We start from the raw sequence: 24316 nt of genomic DNA, 5'->3' as shown, positions 1-24316 counted from the left end.
TACATTTGGGCTAAATCGGGTAATTTACCCAGTAATTGTGCAGTTTGAACATCCAAACCGAGAAGGGCACTTCAAATTCAACTGGGCTCGGAGACATGGAGGAGACAGGGTATTTTCGGAGCCCGGCTGAGTTACCTTGCCAATCGCCTTCCGGCAGTATGAAAGGACAAGAATCTTCCCAGGTAAGATTAGAGCATGTGTCACTTTGGCAGGAAGTTTAGAGTGCAGAGAGGAAATGTGCAGAGAAGGTCAGTGAACGCCAGTATTTTTGGAAATGTGCTTGTAATGCGTTTTACAGCAGTTTGACTTCCAGAATTTTGATTTCAGATCATTTGTCAGAGAACAGTGCATTCTAACAGTCTGAATATTAGTAAAGACCTTAATTCAGCATTTTAGATCATGGCTGGAAACTGAGGGAGGGAATGCCAAAGTCAGGGAGTTTGCTTGTAATAAGGGGGATCCCGAAGTTGGCAAGCATTTTTCACAGACTGTGAAAGATGGTCGAATGTATGAGCTGATAGTGATCAGGCTGCAAGAAGCAGGCTTTGTGAAAACCAAGATGCAGGTAATTAATAAAAAAAACTTTAAAATCTGCACTAGCAGTTCTTACAAGTCAATAAACCATAATAGTAGGAGCAGCAAAGGCCAAATGGATTGACCTTACTTGAACATGGCCTATCAAATTTGGAGCATACGTCCATTGACATCCTCTCTGTCCTTGTGGGCTAACGTAGGGAGGCTGGAGACCAGCAACAGCCTCCGTGTCAGCAAGGCAGGCACGTCCACAATCCCATCAACCTCCTGTGACACCGGAACGCTGGTGTGAAAGTTGCAGGGAGGCATCGCCTGTGAGCCCAGTGATGTAGCTCAGGGAAGTGGGATAGAGACCCCCCACCCCCCCCCCCCCCGGAGGCAGATCCCCACAGCGAGGCACCCTCCCACAGCATGACACCATCTACTAGTGCAAGGAGCCCAGAGTAGAGGCGCATCAGGAGGGTGCTAAAACTGCATTGTGCATGAATACCATTTTTACAAAGTGACTGTTCAGTGTATTTTGCCAAAGTGTTTGCTCAGCTTTTTTGCCCGTGAGAAGTCAAGTGGCTGTGTTTTATTGCTCTGAAGAATCGGAAAGGAGGGGGAAGAAGAGGAGATCCATCCAGGCTTAGGAGATAACCTCCGAAATGCATGGGTTCCTGAGGGACACAGAGGATGAGGACCCGGAGTGTGACCGCATGTGGCAGGAGAGGAGGATGGACCAGTATCGGAGCTGTACAGTGAGCAGCAGGGTCCAGTAAGGCGAAGCATTGACAGGTTTTTTAGGATGCTGACAACTCTTCAGGACGATATACATGATCAGTGGAGATAATGCGCATGATCAATAAGTCTGTTCCACAACACCTCCGCTCACCCCAATCTACCTTCCAACCCCCCCCCATTCTTCCTGTCTCCTTCCCAACAACATCCATCCACCCTATTTAACCCAGCACCTCCAGCAATACCCGTACCCGCCTACCACCCCAGCACAAGAGTACTATCCAGCGCCTGGGGAGAGCAGCTGAGGAAGGGATGGAGTCTTTCCTGAGCATTGGTAAGCATATTTGAAGCCTCAGACTTGGTACTGCAAAGATTCTAGCACCTGAAAATCCAGGGAATCTCTACCCAAATGAATCAAATGCACAAACAGCTGTTTCATTGTACATTCACATGCACTTCAAGTAAACAAACAGTGATTGTTGTTCACAATGAATGACTTTCCACAAACACAAGTTCTAAGCTGCTCAACAAAGTCAGACTGTCTAATGTCTGTACTGAATGAAGACAGCATAAATTGTGATTCCATCCTTGGAGGATTAGCTCTATAATTCAAATAAAATAGAATCAGACATTGAATTCCCTGCCCTGCCCTGTTCCATCATCATCATTATCACAGAGAACACTCACAGAAACCGTCAAGGATTTAACGGCAGATTAAAAGAATAAATTACAATTTTCAACCATGCTGGCACAGATCACACACTCATCCAAATCTGTTTGTCCAATTGGAGAACGAGGTCTGCAAAATGATGCATTGCAAATAAAAGTGTTGCACCATAACCCACATCTTTGACACTTGTAACAAAGTAAAATTAGAAATATGCATGAAGAATTTAATTCAACGGTTTAAAAAAAATCAACCAAGGAAAAAACTTATTATTGATAATCCTAACAATAAATCAATTTTCAAATTCAAAACATTTACATATTTTTATGTTTTATTTAGCATACAATAACGAAGCTATTACAAAAATGTTTGAGGTTGTTAAGAAAATGGTGAAATAACAAAAACTTACAGCAACTTCTACATGATCCGTTCCCTGGTCATTCTGCTTATGTAGCACCTCAAAGTAATATTTCCGGGAGGACGACAACCTGCAGATAGTAGAAATTGACAATAACCACAAAATAAACTTGAGACACCTTTAGATAAACAAGATAGATGCAGATGCTGGGGTCTGGTGCAATACACAAAAGCACTGGAGAAACTCAAGCAGGTCATGCAACATCCAAGGAAGCATAAGGCAATCAACACTTTGGGTCTGAGCCCTTCTGAAAATCAAGCAGATGTTTGAAATAAAAAGGTGGAGGGAGGATGCAATGCAGGAGGAACACAGCTAACAGGTAATCTATGGAATCAATCACTACGTCTGGAGACTTTAATTTTACATTCAGCTAATCGATGCATACAGGTAGGAGGGTGAAGAAGAGAACAAAACTGAGAAATAATAGAGGGAGAAGGCTAAAGCAAGGCTGCTCAACCCCTTCTCTGTAACACTGATGACTACATCCTGCACTCATGATGAGCTCATCAATTTTATCAACTTGGCTGCCTACTTTCACCCTGACCTGAAATTCAGATGATCCATCTCTGGTGATTCTCTCCACTTTCTCATTCTTCATTTTGGGAGACAAACCATCAATAGGCATCTCATATAAATCCAAAGTCTCCCGTAGTTACCTTGACTGCACCCCTTCCCATTCTGTCTCCAGTAGGATTCCATTCCTTTTTCTCAATTCATCTAACTCCGCCTCATCTACTCCCAGGATGAGGCATTCCATTCCACGACATCCTGTCTACTGTCATTAACTCAGCACTCACCCTCATATCCTCTGTTTCCTACATATCTGCCTTGGTCACTCCCCACACCTCCCTCATTTCCTCATCCTCAACTACCATCCCACCAGCCTCCACATCCAACATATCATTCTCCCATAATTTTTGCTACCTACATTGGGATCGCACAGCCAGACAAACTCTCCCCCCAATTTTCCTTTTCCATAAGTTATAGGAGCAGAAGTAGGCCATTCAGCACATTGGGTCCTCTCATCCATTCTGTCATGAGCTGATCCATTCTCCCATTCAGCCCCACCCCTCAGCAATCTCCTCATAATCTTTGATACTCTGACTAATCAGATAATTATCAATCTCTGCCTTAAATAATCCATCGATTTGGCCTCCACAGCTGCCTGTGGCTTCTTCACCACTGACTCAACCTGAAAATTAACATTTAAGGTATCCTGCATGAGAACTCCCAAGTTCTTTTGCACATCCGAATTTTCAATTTTCTCCCCATCCAAATAATAGTCTGTCTTTTTATTCCTCCTACTAAAGTGCCTGACCAAACTTTCCAGCATTGTTTTTCATTTGCCAATTCTCCTAATCTAAGTCTCTCCGTTTCCTCAACACTATCTGCACCTATCTTTGCATAATCTGCATGTAAAAGGAAGTGGCCCCAATACAGACTCCTGCGGACCACCACTGGTAACCGTTAGCCAACCAAACTACGATTCCTTTATTTCCACTCTCTGTTTCCTACTGATCAAGTCAATGCTCTACCCATGCTAATATCTTTCCTGTAATTCCATGGGCTCTCATCTTGTTAAGCAGCCTTGTGTGGGGCACCTTGTCAAAGGCCTTTTGAAACTCCAAATATACAACATCCACTGCATCTCCTTTATCAAGCCTACTTGTTGCTTCCTCAAAAATTGCAGGTTTGTCAGGCAAGATTTTCCCTCAAGGAATCCATAATGACTTTGCCCAATCTTGTCATGCACCTCCTTGACAATCGACTCCAAGACCTTCCCAACCACCGATTTTGGGCTAACAGGTCTATAATTTCCTTTTTGCTTCTTCCCTCCCTTTTTAAATAGCAGAGTGATCGTTGCAATTTTCCAGCCCTCCAGAACCATGTGAGAATCTATTGGAAAATCATTACTAATGTCTCCACAATCTCTATAGTTACTTCTTTCAGGACCCAAAGGTGCATTCCATCAGGTCCGGGAGACTTTATAGTTTTAAAAATTAGACGTACAGCATGGTAAAAGGCACTTCCAGCCTTGCTGCCCAAGTCACCTATAAACCCGTATGTTTTGGATCTCTACAACCCCCTTAGACCATCCAAGCTCCTTCTCTCTGGTGATTGCGACTGCACTCACCTCAATGCCCTGACATCCTTGAAAGTCAGATATACTGCTAATGTCTTCCACAGTGAAGACTGATGTAAAATACTCATTTAGTTCCTCTGCCATTTCCTTGCCTCCCATTACAATTTCTCCAGTGTCATTTTCTATTAGTTCTATATCTACTCTATCTTCTTTTTACTCTTAATATACTTAAAAAAGCTTTTGCTATCAATTTTGATAGGATTTGCTAGCTTCATTTTGAAGTTCATCTTTTCCTTCTTAGTTGCCAGTATCTTCCCACTAATTTTTGGTTCCTTGTGTGCCCTTTCTTTTGATTTTACTATGGCATTAATTTTCTTGTCAAACACAGTTGTGCCATTTTTCCATTCAAATATTTCTTCTCTTTTGGGATACTATGTACTTGTCCTGCCAATGCTGTTTTGCCATCCTTCCTAGTAGTGTGCCTTTCCAATCAACCTTTGCCAGTTCCTATCTCATACCTCTGTCGTCACCTTTATTCCACTGGTATTCTGACCCCTCTGATTTTAGTTTCTCCTTCTCAAAATGTAGGGCAAATTGCATCATATTATGATTGCTGCCGCTTAAAGGTTCCCTGAACAACTTTGGTTCATTATACTATACGTAATCCAGAATTGTCATTTCCTGGTTGGTTCAGCCACACACTGTTCTAAAAAGCCACCCTGAGGGGATTCAATAAATTCCTCCTCTTGCGATGCAGCTTCAATCTGGTTTTCCTTTTCAATTTTATTTTCAAAGTCCACAAAGTTAAATCCTTAGTCTGGCACTCGCAATTTTGTCCTGTTTGACTGCTTATCCTTCCTCACACTCTCAGTGCAACTACTTCTGCCTTATTCATTGCCCTATAGTTCTGGTTCCCATTCCCCTTCCAAACAGCTCTTGCAAGCCTGCCTGCCAGGATAATAGTCTCCCAGGTGCAACCTGCCCTTTTTGTGCCATCATACCTTCCCAAGAAGAGTTCCCAATGATTCATTAATCTGAACCTCCAGCACAAACTCCTCAGCCACACATTCATCTGCCATAACTTCCTCTTTCTGCCCTGACTGGCATGTGGCACAAGCAGCAATCTAAAGATTACCACCCTTGAGATCCTGTTTTTCAGGTCTTCATCCCTTTTCCTATCTATGCTATTGGTACTAATGTAAACCATGACATCTGGATGCTCACCTTCCCATTTGAAGATGCTGTTGGCTTCATCTGGACATCCCTGAACCTGGCAATTGCAAGGTACCTCCTGTCTGTTCTCCTATCTATCAAATCCCCAATCACTACAGCTCTACTCTTCTCTCCCCTTCCTTGAGCCGAAGGGCCAGACTTTGTGCCAGACATCTAACCACTATGACTTATCCTTGGTAGATCGTTGCCTCCTCCCTCCCAACAGTATCCAAAAAGGTATACTTTATTGTTGAGGGGAACAGCCATAGATGGGCTCTGCGCTGACTGCCTATTCCCCTTCCCTCTTCTAACAGTCACCCAGGTACCTGTTTCTTGTCTTTCAGATATGACTGTCTCCTTATAGCTTCTGCCTCACATTCCCTCTACCTCCAGCTTTAGTTCCCTAACACTGTTTGTAAGGAGATGCAGCTGGATGCATTTCTTACACGTGTATTTATCAGGGACACTTGTGCTCTCCCAGTCTTCCCACAGCCTGCAATTGGAGCATACCACTCTCCTCGTTGCCATCTCCACTGCCTACTCTGGGTTACTATGAAAATATCTTACTTGATCTTACCTATGGTTGGAGCGTGTCTTCAGCCTCTGCTCGCCGAAGCCTCTCGAGCCAAACCCTCAACTCACCACTCTTACACTCAGCCACTCCAACACTGGCCACTCCGTTTGTGCCTACCTTACATTTATTTGTTCCTGCTAACAAATTGCTATGCAATTGGTCCTCTAAAGCACTGAGCTCAGCCAATGCTCCTTTTTCAACTCTTCTCCCCAACCTGTGCATAAATAACTCTCTTTCCTCGCGATTCGATTTGTCCACTGCGAATACTCCTTTCTCATCTCTTTGCCCCAACCTGTGCGTAACTCTTTCTCCTTGGCTATTTGATGGTTCACCAATTGATGGGATCACACCTCCCGCCCGATTCCCTCATCCACTCATCCCTTCCCACCAATTATCCCCTTGGTACCTACTGCTGTGACCGCAAAAAGTGCTATCAGGGTTCCAAAAGAGTCCTTCCAAGTGAAGCAACACTTCACTTGTGAATATGTAAGGGTCTGCACTCTGAGCTCATGATGCGGACTCCTCTACATTGGGGAGAATGAATGTAAACGGAAAGATATCACTTAGTTGAGCACTTTCACTCTGATCACTGCAACAGCAAGGTATTACAGTAGCCAACCACTTCGATTCCACATAGCTTTGCCACATTGACATTTGCACATGGCTTTGCCACGTTGACATGCCGGTTGGTCCCTGGCCTCGCATTCTGCCAAGTTATGATCACTTGCAAATTGGAGAAACAACGCTTTATATTTTGTCTCCAACCAGATGGCATCAGTATCAACTTCTCCAATTTTCATTAAACCCTCTCCCCTGCTCGCTCTCTCTTTCCCTCATCCCTCTGTCTCTCTTCCTCTAGATCCCCATATGCTTCCCTTGCCTTCCCTTTCAGAGAGCTATCTTTCTTAGCCCTCAGCCTGCTCCCTTTTCATTTCTCAGCTTCTTTCCCTTCTTCACCCCCCCCCCACCCCCCCGCTTGTATCCACCCACTACCTCTTAGCCCGTGTTCCACCCCACTTTTTATTCAAGCACCTACCTGATTTTCAGCACTTAGGGCACAGGCCCGACATATCAATTGCCTTTTGCTTTCTGTGGATATTGCGCAACCTGCTGAGTTTCTCCAGCATTTTTGTCTAAGACTCCTTCATGCATACCTACTGTATATATACATGTAATATCACATTTTGTGGACCAATCTTTAGGGTAAAATTTAGAGGATCAACAATTACACGCATACTACTTTTGACTGCGATATGTATCTGCATCGTTCAAGGCATTGGGAGCTTGGATGGGCAGGCTGGATGCCAGGACCAGGTGGTAAGTCCGCAATCAGGGCATTGGGAGCTCGGATGGGCAGGCGGGGCGGGATGGTAAGTCCCTATTCGGGGGTCAGCAGCTCAGATGGGCAAATGGCCTGGGCTGAGAAGAGAATCCTTGGGCAGGTTGTCAGGTGCTTCAGTGGGCAGGCAGCATGGGCTTAGGTGAGTCCACAGGCAGGGCGCTGGGAGCTCCAGTGGTCAGGTGGCTGAAGCCAAAAATAAGGGGGTAGGTTTGACTTTTTACACATGATATATGTGCCAAAAATAGGGTTTCAACTTTGACATGGTATCAACTATTACACATGTATTTACTGTATAGCTGTTCTGTCCACTGGCAGAGATAGTAGCACACATTACATTTATCACTTAAAAGTTGTACGGTGATTAATTGTTAATTCTTTAGTAAATCACAACATGGGGATCATTTTTTGCTGAAAGTCAACAGGAATGAGTTTCATATTCTCCACACATTCAACAATTTTCCTCTTCCAAACTTCTTTTATATACCAAAAGCTCATCACCTTATACGGCCTGTTGACATCCATACATTATAAGAGCAGTTATGCAGTTAATTATTCAATAGATATTTTTAACTAATTTCATTCTGTTCCAATGCCATTACAGTGGAACCCTGTTATAACGCGATGGTTCAGGTCCAAAAAATTGGATTGCGAAAAAAGCGGGACTGCGCTAAATCAGGGTCACGAAAAGTACTTTCAAAACAATAAAGAACATTTGCACAATACCTGTACTTGAAATCATCTTTTATATTTCTTACAATCATCATTTTATTTCTTAAAAAAGCAATTGAGTATTTGTTGCCTGAATGCAGCATGTCACTGGCAGTGAGCGAAATCCAAAATGCTTCTGAACTGGAGAATTTTTATTCTGTTGGGTCTCCAGCCAACATAGGCTAGCCTCAAGGTACTCAATGGCTTCAGAGACTTTCATGGGTGGGGGTGGAGGCTTCTCATCGTCATCCTCCTGTGGTTCGGGGAACAGGCTATAGTAACGTTACAGCCGATCTTGGAGTCCATCAGATGCTCATATGTTGAGTATTTGTCATCGCCAAAGCACCACTGGTGAAAATCTTCTTTGCTAATTTTAAACAGCCTCTGCGCCTCACTCATCTCTTCAGCCGTGAAGCCTTAGAGTTCTTGCTCATCATCTTGATCTTCCTTGGTGAATTTTTGTGATGAAAAGGCTGGACCCAGACCCTTCTTCTCCCAGTATTTTTCCATACATGAGGAAAAGTGACAAGCTTCTTTAATATTCATGTTTTTCAGACAGTCTTCCAGTGTTGTTGATTCACCTACAATTCCCCAAATTAATTAACGCCTGTAATTCTGCTTGAACATGGAGATGATCTCCTGATCTAGGGGCTGGATCTTAGATGTAGTGTTCTTTGGGAAGTAAGAAACTTGGATCTTTCCATCATGGCTTAATAGGTTGGCAGCTGGTGGGTGGGCGGGACAATTATCAAGCAAAAGAAAAGCTTTGAGTTCTAGCTTTTGCTTACACAAATGAACGTGGAGAGCAGGGACAAAAGTTATGTAAATCCAATCCTCAGAGATGACACACTGGTCATCCAAGCATTGCTGCTATGTGTGTACTCGAATAATAATGACTTCACGTTGACATGATGGAAGCAGCAGGGCAAGCAAAATTGCCAATTGTGAGTGGTTTTAACTTGTGTTCCAGTCTTATAACACAAAACAACATCATGTGATCTTTGCATTGTTTGAACCCCTCACATTGATGGGCACCCTCTTTGCTAGACAGTGTGCAGTCTGGGATCATCTTGTAGCAGAGGCCTGTTTCGTCACAATTGTACACTTGTTCTTCGACGTAGCCACCTTCTTCTAAGAGAGTTTTTAGTTCTGCCAGGTATTCACTGGGAGCAGCACTGTGGGCTGAGCAAATTTCTTCAGATACTAACACTTGAGAAATTCCGTGACGGCTTTTAAACTGGTCCAGTCATCCAATGCTAGCTTTGAACTGTAAGGTTTCTCCATTGATCAGCTGGTCTAAATTCTCGGCTTGAGATTTGAGAATAGGCCCAGAAATTGGAACGAACGACTTGTACAGGGAGTTATTGAGGCTGACATCTTTGGCTGTTTTCATGCGTTTGGCCTTTAGTCCCACCTCTTCCACAATTCCAAAGCAACACTGCACACAACTTATCTTCCTGAGATTTCCAGCCACGAAGTGTTGATTCAGGTACGCTGAGGTTGCGAAAAACTTGAGTTTGACTTTTATTCTTGATCACGTCAAGTATACAAAGCTTATCTTTCACTGAAAAAGATTTTTGTCTTCTTTGATCTGAAAACAATTTCAATTCCAGAAAGAGGCAAAAAAGGGGTCCAGTAGTTCACATTAAATCAGGGTTCCACTTTAATTATTTATACCATATAGCCTCTTAAATTCATTTATGGTTTTTAGACTGCAGGCATGTATTAGCACAATCAAGGAATTTTGCCACTATACAGGCAGTCTAAAAAGGAACGTGCAGGAATTTTGAGTCAATTCCTGCACCGTGATTTATCCTGCAAGACCCCTACAACTTTTTGAAGTGTAAATCGTACTGGAAAAATTAATTGACAGTCATCCACTCTACTGCACATCCAAACACCAGGACCGATGCACTTAGGTATTTGTTGTCTGAAAAGGCACTCAGTGTGAACGACCACTATTAACTTTTTTCTGCGATTTTCCCAACATTGCAGCCTAAAAACAATAATTGTTGTTTCACTTTTTTTCTAATTATTTTCAATTTCTCTTCCAGTTCCATTAAAAAACAAAATTATTTCCAGCTGGAGTTAAACATGAAAATCTGCAGATACTGGGGTCGAGTGCATACACATATTGCTAGAGAATATCATCAGGTCAACTCAGCAAAACCTTCCATTTCCTATGATGCATCGTGACCTGTTGAGTTTTTCCAGCACATTTCATCATCCAATATCTTAATTACGCAAGGATACAAAATTGCAAAAACAAAGGAGCAGAACCTGAGGCAGGTTGGGTGATGTAGATAAGTGTATAAAATCAGAAGGAGAGATATGTGGAAGTGTTTGCTGAGAAGAGAATGATTAAGGAGGCAGAGGGATGGGGAAAGACTGCTTTTAGATTAGTATCAGCTGCGCTGGGTAGGTCACGTCTCCAGAATGGAGGACCATCGCCTTCCCAAGATCGTGTTATATGGCGAGCTCTCCACTGGCCACCGTGACAGAGGTGCACCAAAGAAGAGGTACAAGGACTGCCTAAAGAAATCTCTTGGTGCCTGCCACATTGACCACTGCCAGTGGGCTGATATCGCCTCAAACCGTACATCTTGGCGCCTCACAGTTCGGCGGGCAGCAACCTCCTTTGAAGAAGACCGCAGAGCCCACCTCACTGACAAAAGACAAAGGAGGAAAAACCCAACACCCAACCCCAACCAACCAATTTTCCCCTGTAACCGCTGCAACCGTGTCTGCCTGTCCCGCATCGGACTTGTCAGCCACAAACGAGCCTACAGCTGACGTGGACATTTACCCCCTCCATAAATCTTCGGCCGCGAAGCCAAGCCAAAGAAGAAAGAAGAATAAATAAAGTATAATTTTTGATTCCTATGGTTTGAGGAATTTTTTTCTGCTCCTGTGTTCCCCTTTTATTCCACTCTGTACGGCATTCTGAAGTTTGTTATTCTTCCTTTGTCCATTGAACAGGGAAGAGCTGTATGTGTCAGTGGCCAAGGCTGACAGTAAGTTTTGGTAGCTAGGGAAGGGATCTAACCTTGATGATGTGCATGACATTATGAAGTGCTGTTGTAAACAGGGTGACACTGACACCAAGTTACTGAATACGAATGGGTTAAATGTCAACCTGATTTTAGTTCAGTGGTTTTGCGGCATTAGAATCATTAACAACAGGCCTTAATCACTATGTGAACCTGAAAATACATGTTTATATTCTCCACTAATTATTTGTTAAAACTTTGGACTGAATTTGATTTGTTTCATAGTTTATAGCAAAACTATTAATTTGGTGATTAGAGTAATTATTCTAGCAAAGTTGTTCTTTTCCCACAAACTGCATTAGCAGTTTTTCCAACTTGTTCACAACCTAATTGGCCTGCAGCCTAGTTACAAATGAGCAAAAATTATATGATTAATACCTTAAAAATTAAAAATATAAGAAACAGAACTCTTCAATCTCTTTAGATTAGAAAATTAATGGAAAACATGTTAGAAACTAGTTATTTACATAATCTATAAGGAGTTTTTAAACTCACCATCACAAATCAAGGTTTTACATTTAAATTCCAAAAATAGTCATAGGATTTTGGAAGTTCCAACCACAGCACCTTGAGTCCCATTTGTGAAAACATTAAATCACTGGACATAGAAATGGTAACAATGATAAATTAGAAACAAGACCTTTTATAGGGAGTTCCCTTCAACGGCAGAGAGCATGACAGATACTGAGCAAGTCTAGGATCGCAAAATGAATCCAGAACATTGTACTAAATGGTCATAGTATCATAAGGAGGAAAAAAATTAACAGGACTGAAAAAGTTATTTTCTTAGATTGACTACACAATCAATATGTCTTAACTATCTAACCATTGCCTTCAATCCCCTTATGTAAAGTTAATTCAAATAGTTTTTCCTTACACTTCCACAACCTAGTATAAGACTTTGATCTTTTGTAGAATCTGTGATTTTTCAATCCAAGTGTTTTGTACAACTTAGATAACTAACAAACTCTCCTTTCCTCTTATAGAACATAGCCTGCAGGAAGTAAGAATTTTGGCACACATGTACTTTGTTATATGTGTATGACAATAAACTGATAGCCTTCTTATTAGATATTCCTCGTCCAAATCAAATGTTTACACTAGCTACCAACTAAATGCACTAACTCCTCGCCAGTTCCATAATGAATTTTCTCAATTTTCAAAGTACTTTAGGTGAGTCAGATTATGATTGCGCTATGCTTTAGAGATGGCAACCTCAGGCTTTTAAAAAAAATTGTAACCATTTTCCTGCCTTAGCTGAGTAGGCTTCTGGGATTGCCATTGTTCACACAGTCAACGCTACAGTTACTGCTTTGCATGGTATTACATTAAATCATACAATTTAAAGACTTTGAAAATACAATGAACAGTGATTAGAGCCTCTCTTCTGAGAAACTTGTCTCAATATTTCCACCCCCATTTTCGAAATGCAGCTAACAGATAATTCTTTATTAGAATATATTAGAATGTTTTCAATTGATTAAAACTATTATTTGTAATTAATGATTATCAACAGCAATCAGTCGATTTTATTTAATAAAGTTAGACTTGTAGCGGCCCACAGCCCATGCCTCGGGCCAACACAGATATTGGCCATGGTGACCGGCAAACATCATGCGGGCTGAAACGCCCATTTCCATAAGCCTCCAGCAGGGTGGTGAAACTGGCCAATCACCACTGGTGGATTGCAGGGGGCCCAATCGGAGCCCAGGCATCCGAGGTAACCAATCAGCAGCCTGCCCGGTCAAGCCATGCCCCGGTGGTGATGCAGCCAAGCTGACTATAAAACGCAGAGCTGTCACTGAATAAACACAGTGTCGAATACACTCTACTGGTGTGTATGTGTCTTTCTTCTGCGGATTTAAGCTACAGCCTTAGGGCTATAACCAAGAGCTATAACTAGTTGTAGCTATAGTGACCTCGCTACAGTGGTGACCCCGACTAGTCTAAATGGCGCTTTGGACCCAAGATGGAAAAGCAACTGTGATCAACACCGTAGTGTTAAAGCTTCCTGACTTCTGGATGTCGCAACGACGGGTGTGGTTCCAGAAAGCCAAGGCGCAGTTTACCAGTTGACAGATCTCCGTCAATGACACACACTACTACGACTTGGTCCGTGCCCTCAATCAGGACACCGCAGCCCGCATCATCAACTTCCTCTAGCAGCCCAAGAACAAGGAAGGTAGGTGGCCATCAAAGAGCTGTTAACCCGCACTTTCAAGCTCTCAAAGCATGAGCGCACTGCCCTACTGTTGCATATCGATGGTTTGGGAGAGAGGGCCCCTTCCGTCCTCATGAGTGACATGTTCGCTCTCAACAATGGCCACACCTTCTGCCGGCTATACCAGGAGATTTTTCTGGAGAGGCTGCCCAAGGATATCCTGCTGCTCATCGCGGAGGAAGACTTCAATGACCTCAGGTAAGTGGCTGCCCGGGCAGTGAAGAGGGACACCTGTACTTCACTTGAGTAGGTGACAGCACCACATTATCAGCACCCTACCAGGAAGACCATCAACTGAATGTCAGACCAACCGACCGCCATGCCACACCAACAGTTTCTATCACCAACGGTGGGGTTCCAAGGCAGGGTCCCCCTGTGCATTCCAGGAAAACACCCCTAATGGCTGCGATGACTGGCCAACTGCATAGCCTGCTACACATTCAAGACTCCCTGTCAGGCCGACATTTCTTGGTGGACACTGGGGCACAATACAGCGTCATGGCCCCAACCAGCCTGGAGGCCCACTTCAAGCAAAGTGGGCCGGGAGCTCCGAGCGGCAAACGGCTCCAAAATCCGAACATTTGGGACCTGCACAATTCCCCTATGCTTCGGGGACAGACAATTCACTTGGAAGTTTACAGTTGCGGCCGTGCAACAACCAAAACTGGGTGCAGATTTCCTGCAGGCTAACTCATTTATGGTGGATATCAAGTGGTGCTGGCTGGTGCACACCCAAATATTTCAGTCACTCTCGTTCAAGGGCACTGAACTTACCACACCCACCTGCACTCAATGAGTACTGCCGAAAACAACTTCGCTCGGGGCCTAGCAGAATTCCCCTCCATCACCGTGCCTCACTTCCATTCGGCAGAACCCAAGCATGGGATGAGGCACCAAATCATTACAGAAGGCCCTCCCCTCCACATCAGGGCACGGCATCTCCCCCCCCCTCCACCCCCAAGAAACTCAATCTAGCCAGGGACAAGTTCAAAAAGATGGAGGAACTCGGCATTATGTGGCGCTCAGATAGCCCTTAGGCCTCCCCTCTCCCTAAGGCAGAAGGTGGTTGGAGGCTGTGCGGAGACTACTGCCGCCTCAACAAGGCCACCTTACTGGACAGATATTTCGTGCCCCATTTCCAAGACTTCACCTGCAAGAGGCACAGATATTCTCAAAGGTGGACCTCATCAAGGGCCATCACCAGATCCCGGTACACCCCAAGATATTCCAAAAGCTGCCATCATAACCCCCTTTGGATTGTTTGAATTTCTCCACATGCCCTTCGGGTTAAAAAAACGGGGCTCAGATTTTCCAGAGGCCGATCGATGCAGTGGGCTGGGATCTGCATTTTGCCTTCGTCTACCTTGACAACATTTTAATCATGGGCCACACCCGCACCGAGCATACCGCCCACTTAAAACAATTATTCTCCAGACTGACCAATTTAGGCCTAATCATCAACCTGGCCAAGTACCAGTTTGGTCGAGACTACTGACTTCATGGGCCATCGTATTCACCAACATGGAGCCAGACCATTACCCACGAAGGTGGATGCTATTCTCGCTCTTTCTCCTTGCCATTTACGGTGAAAGGACTACAAGAGTTTGCAGGTATGGTCAACTTTTATCATCGCTTCATACCCGCAGTGACCTGCATCATGAGCCCATCCCTTCTCCTCATGGCAGGACTCAATAAAAACATACAATGGACCCAGGAGTCAACCAAGGCCTTCCAGGCCACCAAAAACACACTAGCCAATGGCACCCTCCTCATGGACCCACGGAAAGATGCCCCGACCGGCCTCTTGATAGACACCTCCAGAACAGTGGTTGGGGGTGTACTTGAGCAACTGGTGAATGAACAATGGCAACCACTAGCCTTTTTCAGCCAACACCTCAGGCCACCAGAACTCAAAGACAATAGAGAGCTGTTAGCCTTATACCTGGCAACTCATCACTTTTGTTACTTCCTGGAAGGCAGGAAATTCAAAATTTACATGGACCACAAACCCCTTACCTTCGCCTTCAGTAAGGTGTCAGATCCTTGGTCAGCCAAGCAACAGCGGCCCCTGTCCTACATTTCTGAATTTACAACAGACATTGAACAAATAGCTGGCAAATCCAACGTGGTGGCCGATGCCTTATCCCATCCAGCTATCTTGGAGGTGCACCACCCTACCCCTGGCAACAACTATGCAGCCCTGGCTGATGCGCAGCAAGCAGACCCTAATATCCGGCATACCGGACAGGGTTCACTGGCTTACAACTAGAGGACATCCAGATCTCCCCCAGCAATCACACACTGCTCTGCGACACCTCAATGGGTATACCTCGCCCTGTCATCCGGCTGAATGGAAGAGGCAGGTTTTCCACTTGGTACACAACTTGGCTCAACCTGCTATCAGGACTACAGTGGTGAACAGCTATGTCTGGCATGGCCTCCACAAACAGGACCAGGACTTGTACTCAATGCCAGTCACCCAAAATCCAGACTCATATCAAAGCTCCAACACAGACATTCGAGCCAGCACGTCGCAGCTTCAGCCACATGTACATTGACATTGTGGGGCCCTTACCCATATTCAGTGGTGCACATTACCTTCTCACAATGGTCAACATCTTGATGACCAGATGTCCAGCGGGGGTGCTACCATCAGAGGCTTCCACAGAAGCATGCACACAGGGTTTACTCAACACTTCGATAGCGTGTTTTGGGGACCCCGAACACCTTAAATGGATGGGGGGGGGTCAATTCACTTCCAGTCTGTGGACTCCCTTAGCCCATGACCTTAGGACCCAACTCCACCACGTCGTTGCATATCACCCACAGGCCAATGGGTTGGTGGAGAAGTTCCAGAGACACCTTAAGACAGCCTTAATAGCATAGCTTACCAGACTACATAGGCCAACAAACTCCCTTGGGTGCTAGGCACCTTGAAGCATCCTCTGCCGAGTTAGTCCATGGCACAACCCTAGTTATATCAGGCGAATTCATGACAGCCCCTGAGGACTGTCCGTTGACTACATTGACCAGACTATGCGAACTCCTAGGGACCCTCGCCCCCGCTAAACCTAGACCCCACGGCCAACCCTGCACTTACGTCCAAAAGAACTTTACTGACTGTAAATACATGTTTATTCAGTGTGGGGCTCACCAGCCATCTCTATAGTGGCCTTACGAGGGGAAAAAATTTGTCGAACAGCTCCAGCTGTGTTTTGGACATTGGTGGAACAGACTTTCACACTCGACCGGTTGAAACTGGCCTACTTGGACTTTGACCATCCCATCAATTACCCGACCCTATGGCGTAGAGTCCGGCCTCCTAAAAACAGTGCTCTGATCATTAGTACTAGGGTGGTGGGTGGGTGGGTCGTGTAGCGGCCCGTGGCTCAGGCCAACACAAGAAATGGCTATCGAACACGGCAATCAGCAAAACATTGTGCGGGCTGAAACACCCATTTCCATAGGCTGCTGGCAGAGTGGTGAAACGGGCCTATCACCGCCGGTGGATCACAGGGGGCCCAATCAAGGACTGGGCATCCGAGGTAACCAATCGCCAACCGGCCAACTCAGGACTCGTCCCAGTAGTGATGCAGCCAAGCTGACTATAAAAGGCAGAGGTGTCATTGAATAAACTCAGTGTCACATACACTCGTGTGTGTGTGTGTGTGTGTGTGTGTGTGTGTGTGTGTGTGTCTGTCTTTCTTCTCCTGCAGATTCGAGCTACAGCCTTAGGGCTATAACTGAGACTATAACCTAGCTGTAGCTGTAGCGACCTTGCAACACACCAATCTTTACAACCCATTCCTTCTAGTATTTTTCATTTTTAAAAAGATATTACCATAAAATAAACCATGCAGGCAAGGTTGTTTTTCAATATTTCAATGATGATAAACTTAAATGAAAGGAAAAAGTTCAAATAAAATGCAGTCATCTCTGAAAATTTGATATAAACCAAAGAGATCAGAGAAATGTTACTATGGTAATTAAGAAAAATACATACAGTACAGCTTTTGAGATTTGACTTCGAAATTTTCCGAATTCTCCTGGGGCTGTCCACTCTTTACCAGTCTGTGTTGGAAATCAGGAGAATGTGGCTTTATTTTAATGTTTCATGGAATTCCAAGCCTCACGAAACATGCGTGTGGCCCGTTTAAAATATCTCATTTTCCAACTGCATAAACACGGCCGAAACAGATTCCCAAGATCACGATGTGAAAAATCTTATGATTTTGTGTTTAACGGAGTATGATTTTCATTAAGCAGTCCTGGATCTTGGTGCTCCTATTCTACTGAATAGTGGGGAAAGCTGCAGAATCTCAGTCTCTCTCCTTATTCTGTTGCCCAACTCGGCCTTTACAGATGGCCTTGCTAATCAAGGAGCTCAATCTCAGTCACGAGTTGTACAAGAGCTCACATTTCCTACCATCGTATTGTTTTCGCTATGGAATTGCTGCAAATTACGGTAGGAATACACACAAGCATTAAAACCCAGCAACATTATCTTGGCAGGTCATTCTCATGATGGTACTGACACGTGAGCAAAAATTACACAATGTCTTCCATTGACTCAAACGGACAGGGTCCCTTACTACTCACTGCTTTCCTTCATATGCCTTCTTCTCAAAAAATTGCAGAATTTATCAGCTCCAATTCAATGTATACAAAAGGCTGAATACAGGCAAATGGAACTAGCTTCATCGACTACTTGGTCAGCAAGGGTAAGTGAGTGAAGGGCGTATCACAATGTTATAAAACTCTATGGCCAATCGATGGACTGAGAGTGATTACCACTCCCTAACATATGTTGGCTTGCAACAAAAAGGAAATTGCACAATATCATGGTGTCTTGGAATAACAACCATTTAACCTTGACCTAAAAAATGCACAAAAAAATACATACCTTCCCAACTCTAGCCATGAGTGTGACATTTGAAGGGCTGTCATCTGTACTTAACCAAAACTCAGAATTATCATCAGAAGCGACTGCAAACTGAAATGCACCTGAAAAATTGAACGTCAGAAGTTAATTGACTTCTCACCTAAGCGAGATATGAATCGATGAGCAGAATCAACAATGACAAAATATTCATTTTGCTTCATATGTGAAATTAAAATATAAGTCATAATTACATGCCAGACTGTTTGGTTCAAAAGAGGAAATTTATCACAATGAATCCAATCCTTTTTTTTTTAATCTTAAACCCACCCACAGCACAAATTTGTTTATGATTAGGAATGCTTCTCTCCTGACTGAAATAGGGCACCAAGGATAACAATCCTGAGAACAAAGTTGATCCACAGACTCAATATCATTATGCATTAATATGCATTAATTGAGTCATGACAGATTTATTCCATAAGTTTCGACAATTCCACTCCCATCATGTTGGCAAAGCATGTGCCACACCACTGGAGCCCTAATAGAATATTTGATTGGGGTTTGTAAAAATTTACCTGAATGTATTATCTCACTTTACTCTAGGCCCATAAGACAATGGGAACAGTAGGCCATTCAGCTCCACCATTCCATCATGAGCTGATCCATTCGTCCCACTCCCTGCCTTCTCCCCATAATCGTCTATACAGATACCTATCAATCTCTGCCTTGAATACACCCAATGATCTTGCCTCCACAGCAGCCTGTGGCAGCAAATTCCACGGATTCCTCCGGATCTCTGTTTTAAATGGGCGCCCTTCAATCTGAAGTTGTCGCCTCTTGTCCTCTAGTGTGGTAGAGAAATGCATCAGAGGTCAATTTACAGGATGATAAGAATGGCAGAGAGGATCATTTTAATGTCCCTTCCCCCATCAATATGGTCTATTGGGATCATTGTCTGAAGAGGGTGCACAAAATCATTGGGGATCCCTTCCATCCTTCATCTTTCAGCTGCTTCCATCAGGGAAGAGATACAGGACTACGGGAACCACCACCACCAGGATGAGGAACAGCTTCTTCCCATGGGCAGTGAGAATGCTGAACAACTCACACTAAGCCTCCAAGACTCTCATTCACACAAAACAATATTTAATTATATATTTCTATGGGGGTGGGGGGGAAATATTTGTCCTGGCATATGTATTATTTGTCTGTCTGTTATGTCTGGTTATGTGTCTGCATGTTTTGCAATGAAGTCTGATGACAATAAACTTGACTCGATTCCAGGGAATCAGAGGACTGGCACAGGGCACCAGAAAACAGGGAGATCAACCCCCCGTTTGAGTAGAAGCAAAGGGGACAACCCACAGGATGGTAACCATGGTGGTGTGCCAATGAGGGGCTTTGCGGCTGAAGAACACATAGGTGGTGAGCTGCTGGCAACTCAAGGAGAGGAACCCACCAGGCTGCAGACTGCTGATAACAGTGGTCAAAGGACTCACACAGGCTGCAGAATGCTGGAGTCTGGCTCGACACTGGCTGACTGGGTATCGGAACTGGGACGCGAGAGAATGCTCAGGGCGCTGAAGGCTGCCTGATCCTGTTGGAGGTTCGGAGCTGGAGCTCTGGTTGCCAATGGTTTGGACTGGAGTCTGTGTGGCTACAGAAGCATTGGAGGCGAATCCACGGATACTCAGTGATTCTGGGGGTACTCCTTTGGCTCACTTTCTCTGACTGAGGCACCCAGCAATTTGCAGATAGCAAATCTAGAATCTATCTCCCTTGTGCCAGACGAAAGCAAATTTTGTGAATATTAACCTGTTTTACTATATGACAATAAAGGAATCTTGATTCATTTGTCACCTCTTTTCCCATTCTTCTAATTTATCTTAATCTCTGCTGCCTATCCATTTCCTCCTCACCACCTGCCTCTCCACCTTTGTTTGTATGATCTGCAAACTTAGCCACAAAGCCATTTATTCGGCAATCCAAATTATTTACAACACAAAAAGAAGTGGGCCCAACAGTACACCACTGGTAACCGGTAGCCAACCTCAGAGTAGGACCCCTTTCTTCCCAGTCTTTGTTTCCTGCCAATCAGCTAGTGCTCCACCCATGCTAGTATCTTTCCTGTAATTCCATACAGTCTCATGTCCCTTATCTCATCCCAGTAAAACTGAAAAATCCTGTGCTCAAAATTAAATAAATTAATAAGTAGATTAGTTAGTACTTCATTATCTTTCAGTACCAAGAGAGTGTAGCGTTGTAAAAAGTAAAACAGAACAGACTAAATATTAAGTCTTACGCTTTGAGAGCCACCTTACATGATTGCTTATGTAATAATAATTACTCAGTATCAAAAGCAATCCATTAGTTTTGAAACAATAGGTAATGTACTTCAACAATTGTAGGGAAAGAACACATTACTACCATAGCTGCACTTCAAAAGTTCTTCATTGGGAGCAAAGTATTTGGGAGTTTTTCTGAAATTTACATGTAATTTTTTACATGGTGAAGTGCTTTTACCTCAATCACCAAGAAATGGACCAAGACTGCTTAAAACAATTTCATTTGTACTCGACTCCAGTCAGTGGGAACACATTTTTATCTCCTAATAAATGGTGTCGCTCATTCTGTTTATTTGGAGGTGTTTATTATCTGTTTCTCTTCTGTAGGAGAAACAGACCATTTCCTTTTGAACTGTTTCTTCACATCCACAAATGCAGAAGAAATATTTTGTAATATATGACCACCTGTCAAGCCAAGTCTTGCTTTTCTTTTGAAGTACAACAGCTGTCCTCGCAGTGACCAGAGACAATTGCAAGGAACAACTGTAAAAGACAGCTATGTAGATTAAAATAAATCAAATTACTGCATAGATTTCTCGGAATGGAGCAAAGCAAAATATATTAAGGACAACAAACCAATTAGTCAATATTGAATCCACAATTCAATTAAGGTATTACCATGATTCTTTGCAATCTTTACTTAAATTACACAAGGAAAATGACCATTTAAAAATTAAATAAAAGACCAAATTATGCTCAAAATGAGGGAAAAAAAATCAAACAATTTTCATTTAAAGGGCATCATTCACATAATTCTAACATTCCACAGTTTAAAAGTAATCTTTCATAGTTAAAAATATTAGGTGTTTCATTTATTCTATATAATTCTTTCCTCACGAAATTAACACAGCATATTGTCTTTTCACGCTACATTAACAGATTTGGATCAAAGGGGCAGGGGGGTTGCTTGACTGCTAATATCTTTAAAATCTTTGAAAGACATTGTTTATTACAATGTATAACATGGGAGATGAAATTCCAGTCTCACTAAATTTCTAGAATTTAGAACATTTAAACATCTTTTTAATAAAGAACAGAATTTCCTAATAGAGAAAACCTCTGCATAACAGTACCTGGAATGAAAACTAAAAACAGACAATCTTACAACAGCATATCCAACAATATGTTGTTTAAAAAACTCAAGTTATCAGAATGCAAAAACAGTTTGCACTGTACTCATGTTCAAATACATTCAATACTGTTGTGTTTATGCCTCTCATTATTTTTATAAACTTCCATCAGGTCACCCCTCAGACTCTGCCACTCCAGAGAAAACAACCCAAGTTTTTCTAACCACTTTCTTAGAGCCAGCACTTGCTAATCCAGGCAAACCCCTTCTGCACTTTCTCCAAATTCTATGCATCCTTTGTCTTGAGACAACCAGAACTGTGCAAAACACTCCAAATGTGGCGTAACAAAAATTTTTATGGAGCTGCAACATGACCTCCCGACCTTTACATGCAATGCCCCGACCAATGAAGGAATGACGTCTTTACCATACTATCCACATGTATCAGGTTTAGTAGGTTAACAGAGAGACGAGTCTGGATACAAGTGTTACAATCAAAGGTAACCTTTATTGAACGCACCGGGAACGAACAGGGGAAGATGTCAAACAATACTAGAAGATGTCAAACAATACGACATTCACATTGGACCCAGGTTGCACTGATACCAGTGGCCAACCATTTTCTACACAAGACAAAAACTATTAAAGTGCAAGCAGGAACATTGGGCACAAGGGTCTCGGATAGTGATAGCAGCTTACCCTACCACATTCTCCCGCATGTGTACACCATTTCACAGACAGGGACTTTCAAACGCACTCCTGATTCCCTGTATTAATGTGGGCGTGGCTCTCTGCAAGCACTGATCTTTTGCAGTACTACAGCTCAACTCAGTGAAGTGCACTGCAGCAATTTCTGCAGTAGCAAACCTGATGTGGAGTGATGTGTGGGACTTGGTCCAAGAGGCAGAGAAAGAGAAATGTGATATGCATCAATGTTTTATACTGTTCTGAGTTGGGTGTCTGCCCGCTAATGACAATTAATCATTTAAATTAGGCTACAGTAAAGTGTGCACTAATGGGTGGCTGGAATTCAACCTTGATTAACAGGTGATGCAATCTTTGAATAAGTTTCAGTCAGGGAGGTTATGAGATCGTCCACAATTCATAATGTTCCAGATAGGAAGCTACATGATCCTCCATAATCCATTTATAACACTTACTTTTTGCATTTTGCATAAAGTAAATATGCAGTGTGTACTGCTCATTTGAAAAGCAATGCTTGACTTCAGAAACAAGAATTCTTAACATGGTGGCAGAATAAAGAACTAAGAGAAAAGTTAACTTACTTTCTGCAAAGGGATGAATATAGCCAAATACCCTGAGCCCATAGTTGGTCCACTTTGGTGCCACTGCCAATTTCTTGACTACAGTCCGTGTCTGGAAAATAAATGATATTTACAAAACAAGAATATCAATAAAATAAAATTGTCTGCATTGATTGGGATTACTTTCATAAAGTTTTCGAGACTCTAGTGCATGGGCACTTTCACATTCTTAATTAAAGGCCAACACGATTTTATAATTCAAATTAATTCTGATGTCTTTTACTAGCCTTGTCTATCTTATATTAATGAAACTAAACATTCTAGGGAAAGTATACCACAGAAACAGGCCCTTCAGGCCATATATCTGTATTGACCAGAATGCCAAAATAAACAAATCCCATCTGCCTGCTCAATCCATATCCGTCTATTTCCTGCAGGCTCATATACCTGTTAAACATCATTTTCATAACTGCTTCCATCAACCCTCCACTACCTGGCAGTGTTTTCCACACACCCACCACTCTTTGTGTTAAATACTTGCCTCGCACGTTTCCTTTAAATGTTCCGTCTATCACCTTAAAGGTATTCTAATATTAGGCATTCCCATCCCAGGAGAAAGACTTTAACCATCTACTCTATTATCAATGCCTCTCATTATTTTTATAAACTTCCATCAGGTCACCCCTCAGTCTCTGCCACTCCAGAGAAAACAACCCAAGTTTTTCTAACCACTTTCTTAGAGCCAGCACTTGCTAATCCAGGCAAACCCCTTCTGCACTTTCTCCAAATTCTATGCATCCTTTGTCTTGAGACAACCAGAACTGTGCAAAACACTCCAAATGTGGCGTAACAAAAATTTTGTGGAGCCGCAACATGATCTCCCAACCTTTACATGCAATGCCCCGACCAATGAAGGAAAGCATGCTACATGACGTCTTTACCATACTATCCACGTGTTGTGTTCGGAAAGCTATGGACCTATACCCAAAGATCCATTAATGCTCTGAAGGATCCTGCTATTTAATGTATACCTTTTTCTTGCATTTGACCTCCCAAAGTGCAACACCTCAAACTTGTGTAGATTAAACTATATCTGCCATTTCTCTGCCTATATATCCATCCGATCTATTTAATGCTGTATTCTTTGACAATCTTCTTCACTATCTATGACTCCAATAATTTTTGTGGCATCTGCAAATTTACAGATTAGCTCAAGTACATTTTTG

The 24316-nt window shown here is 43.1% G+C and overlaps 1 protein-coding gene across 2 annotated transcripts in view; it reads right to left on the bottom strand.

Annotated features, from left to right (window-relative positions):
* Positions 1-24316, bottom strand: part of b4galnt3b (beta-1,4-N-acetyl-galactosaminyl transferase 3b) — a 150392-nt gene that overhangs the window by 47786 nt on the left and 78290 nt on the right. For both annotated transcript variants that reach the window (XM_069903665.1, XM_069903666.1), the window contains exons 4-7: positions 23112-23202; positions 18433-18533; positions 17533-17600; positions 2331-2409 (exon numbers count right to left, since the gene is read on the bottom strand). In XM_069903665.1, coding sequence (XP_069759766.1) covers positions 2331-2409; positions 17533-17600; positions 18433-18533; positions 23112-23202 — 339 coding nt within the window. The remainder of the gene's footprint in view (positions 1-2330; positions 2410-17532; positions 17601-18432; positions 18534-23111; positions 23203-24316) is intronic.

Source organism: Narcine bancroftii, chromosome 11 (assembly GCF_036971445.1).
Source record: "Narcine bancroftii isolate sNarBan1 chromosome 11, sNarBan1.hap1, whole genome shotgun sequence".
Classification (NCBI taxonomy): Eukaryota; Metazoa; Chordata; class Chondrichthyes; order Torpediniformes; family Narcinidae; genus Narcine; species Narcine bancroftii.
Note: the sequence above shows the minus strand (reverse complement) of the source record. Positions and strands in the feature narration are given on the sequence as shown.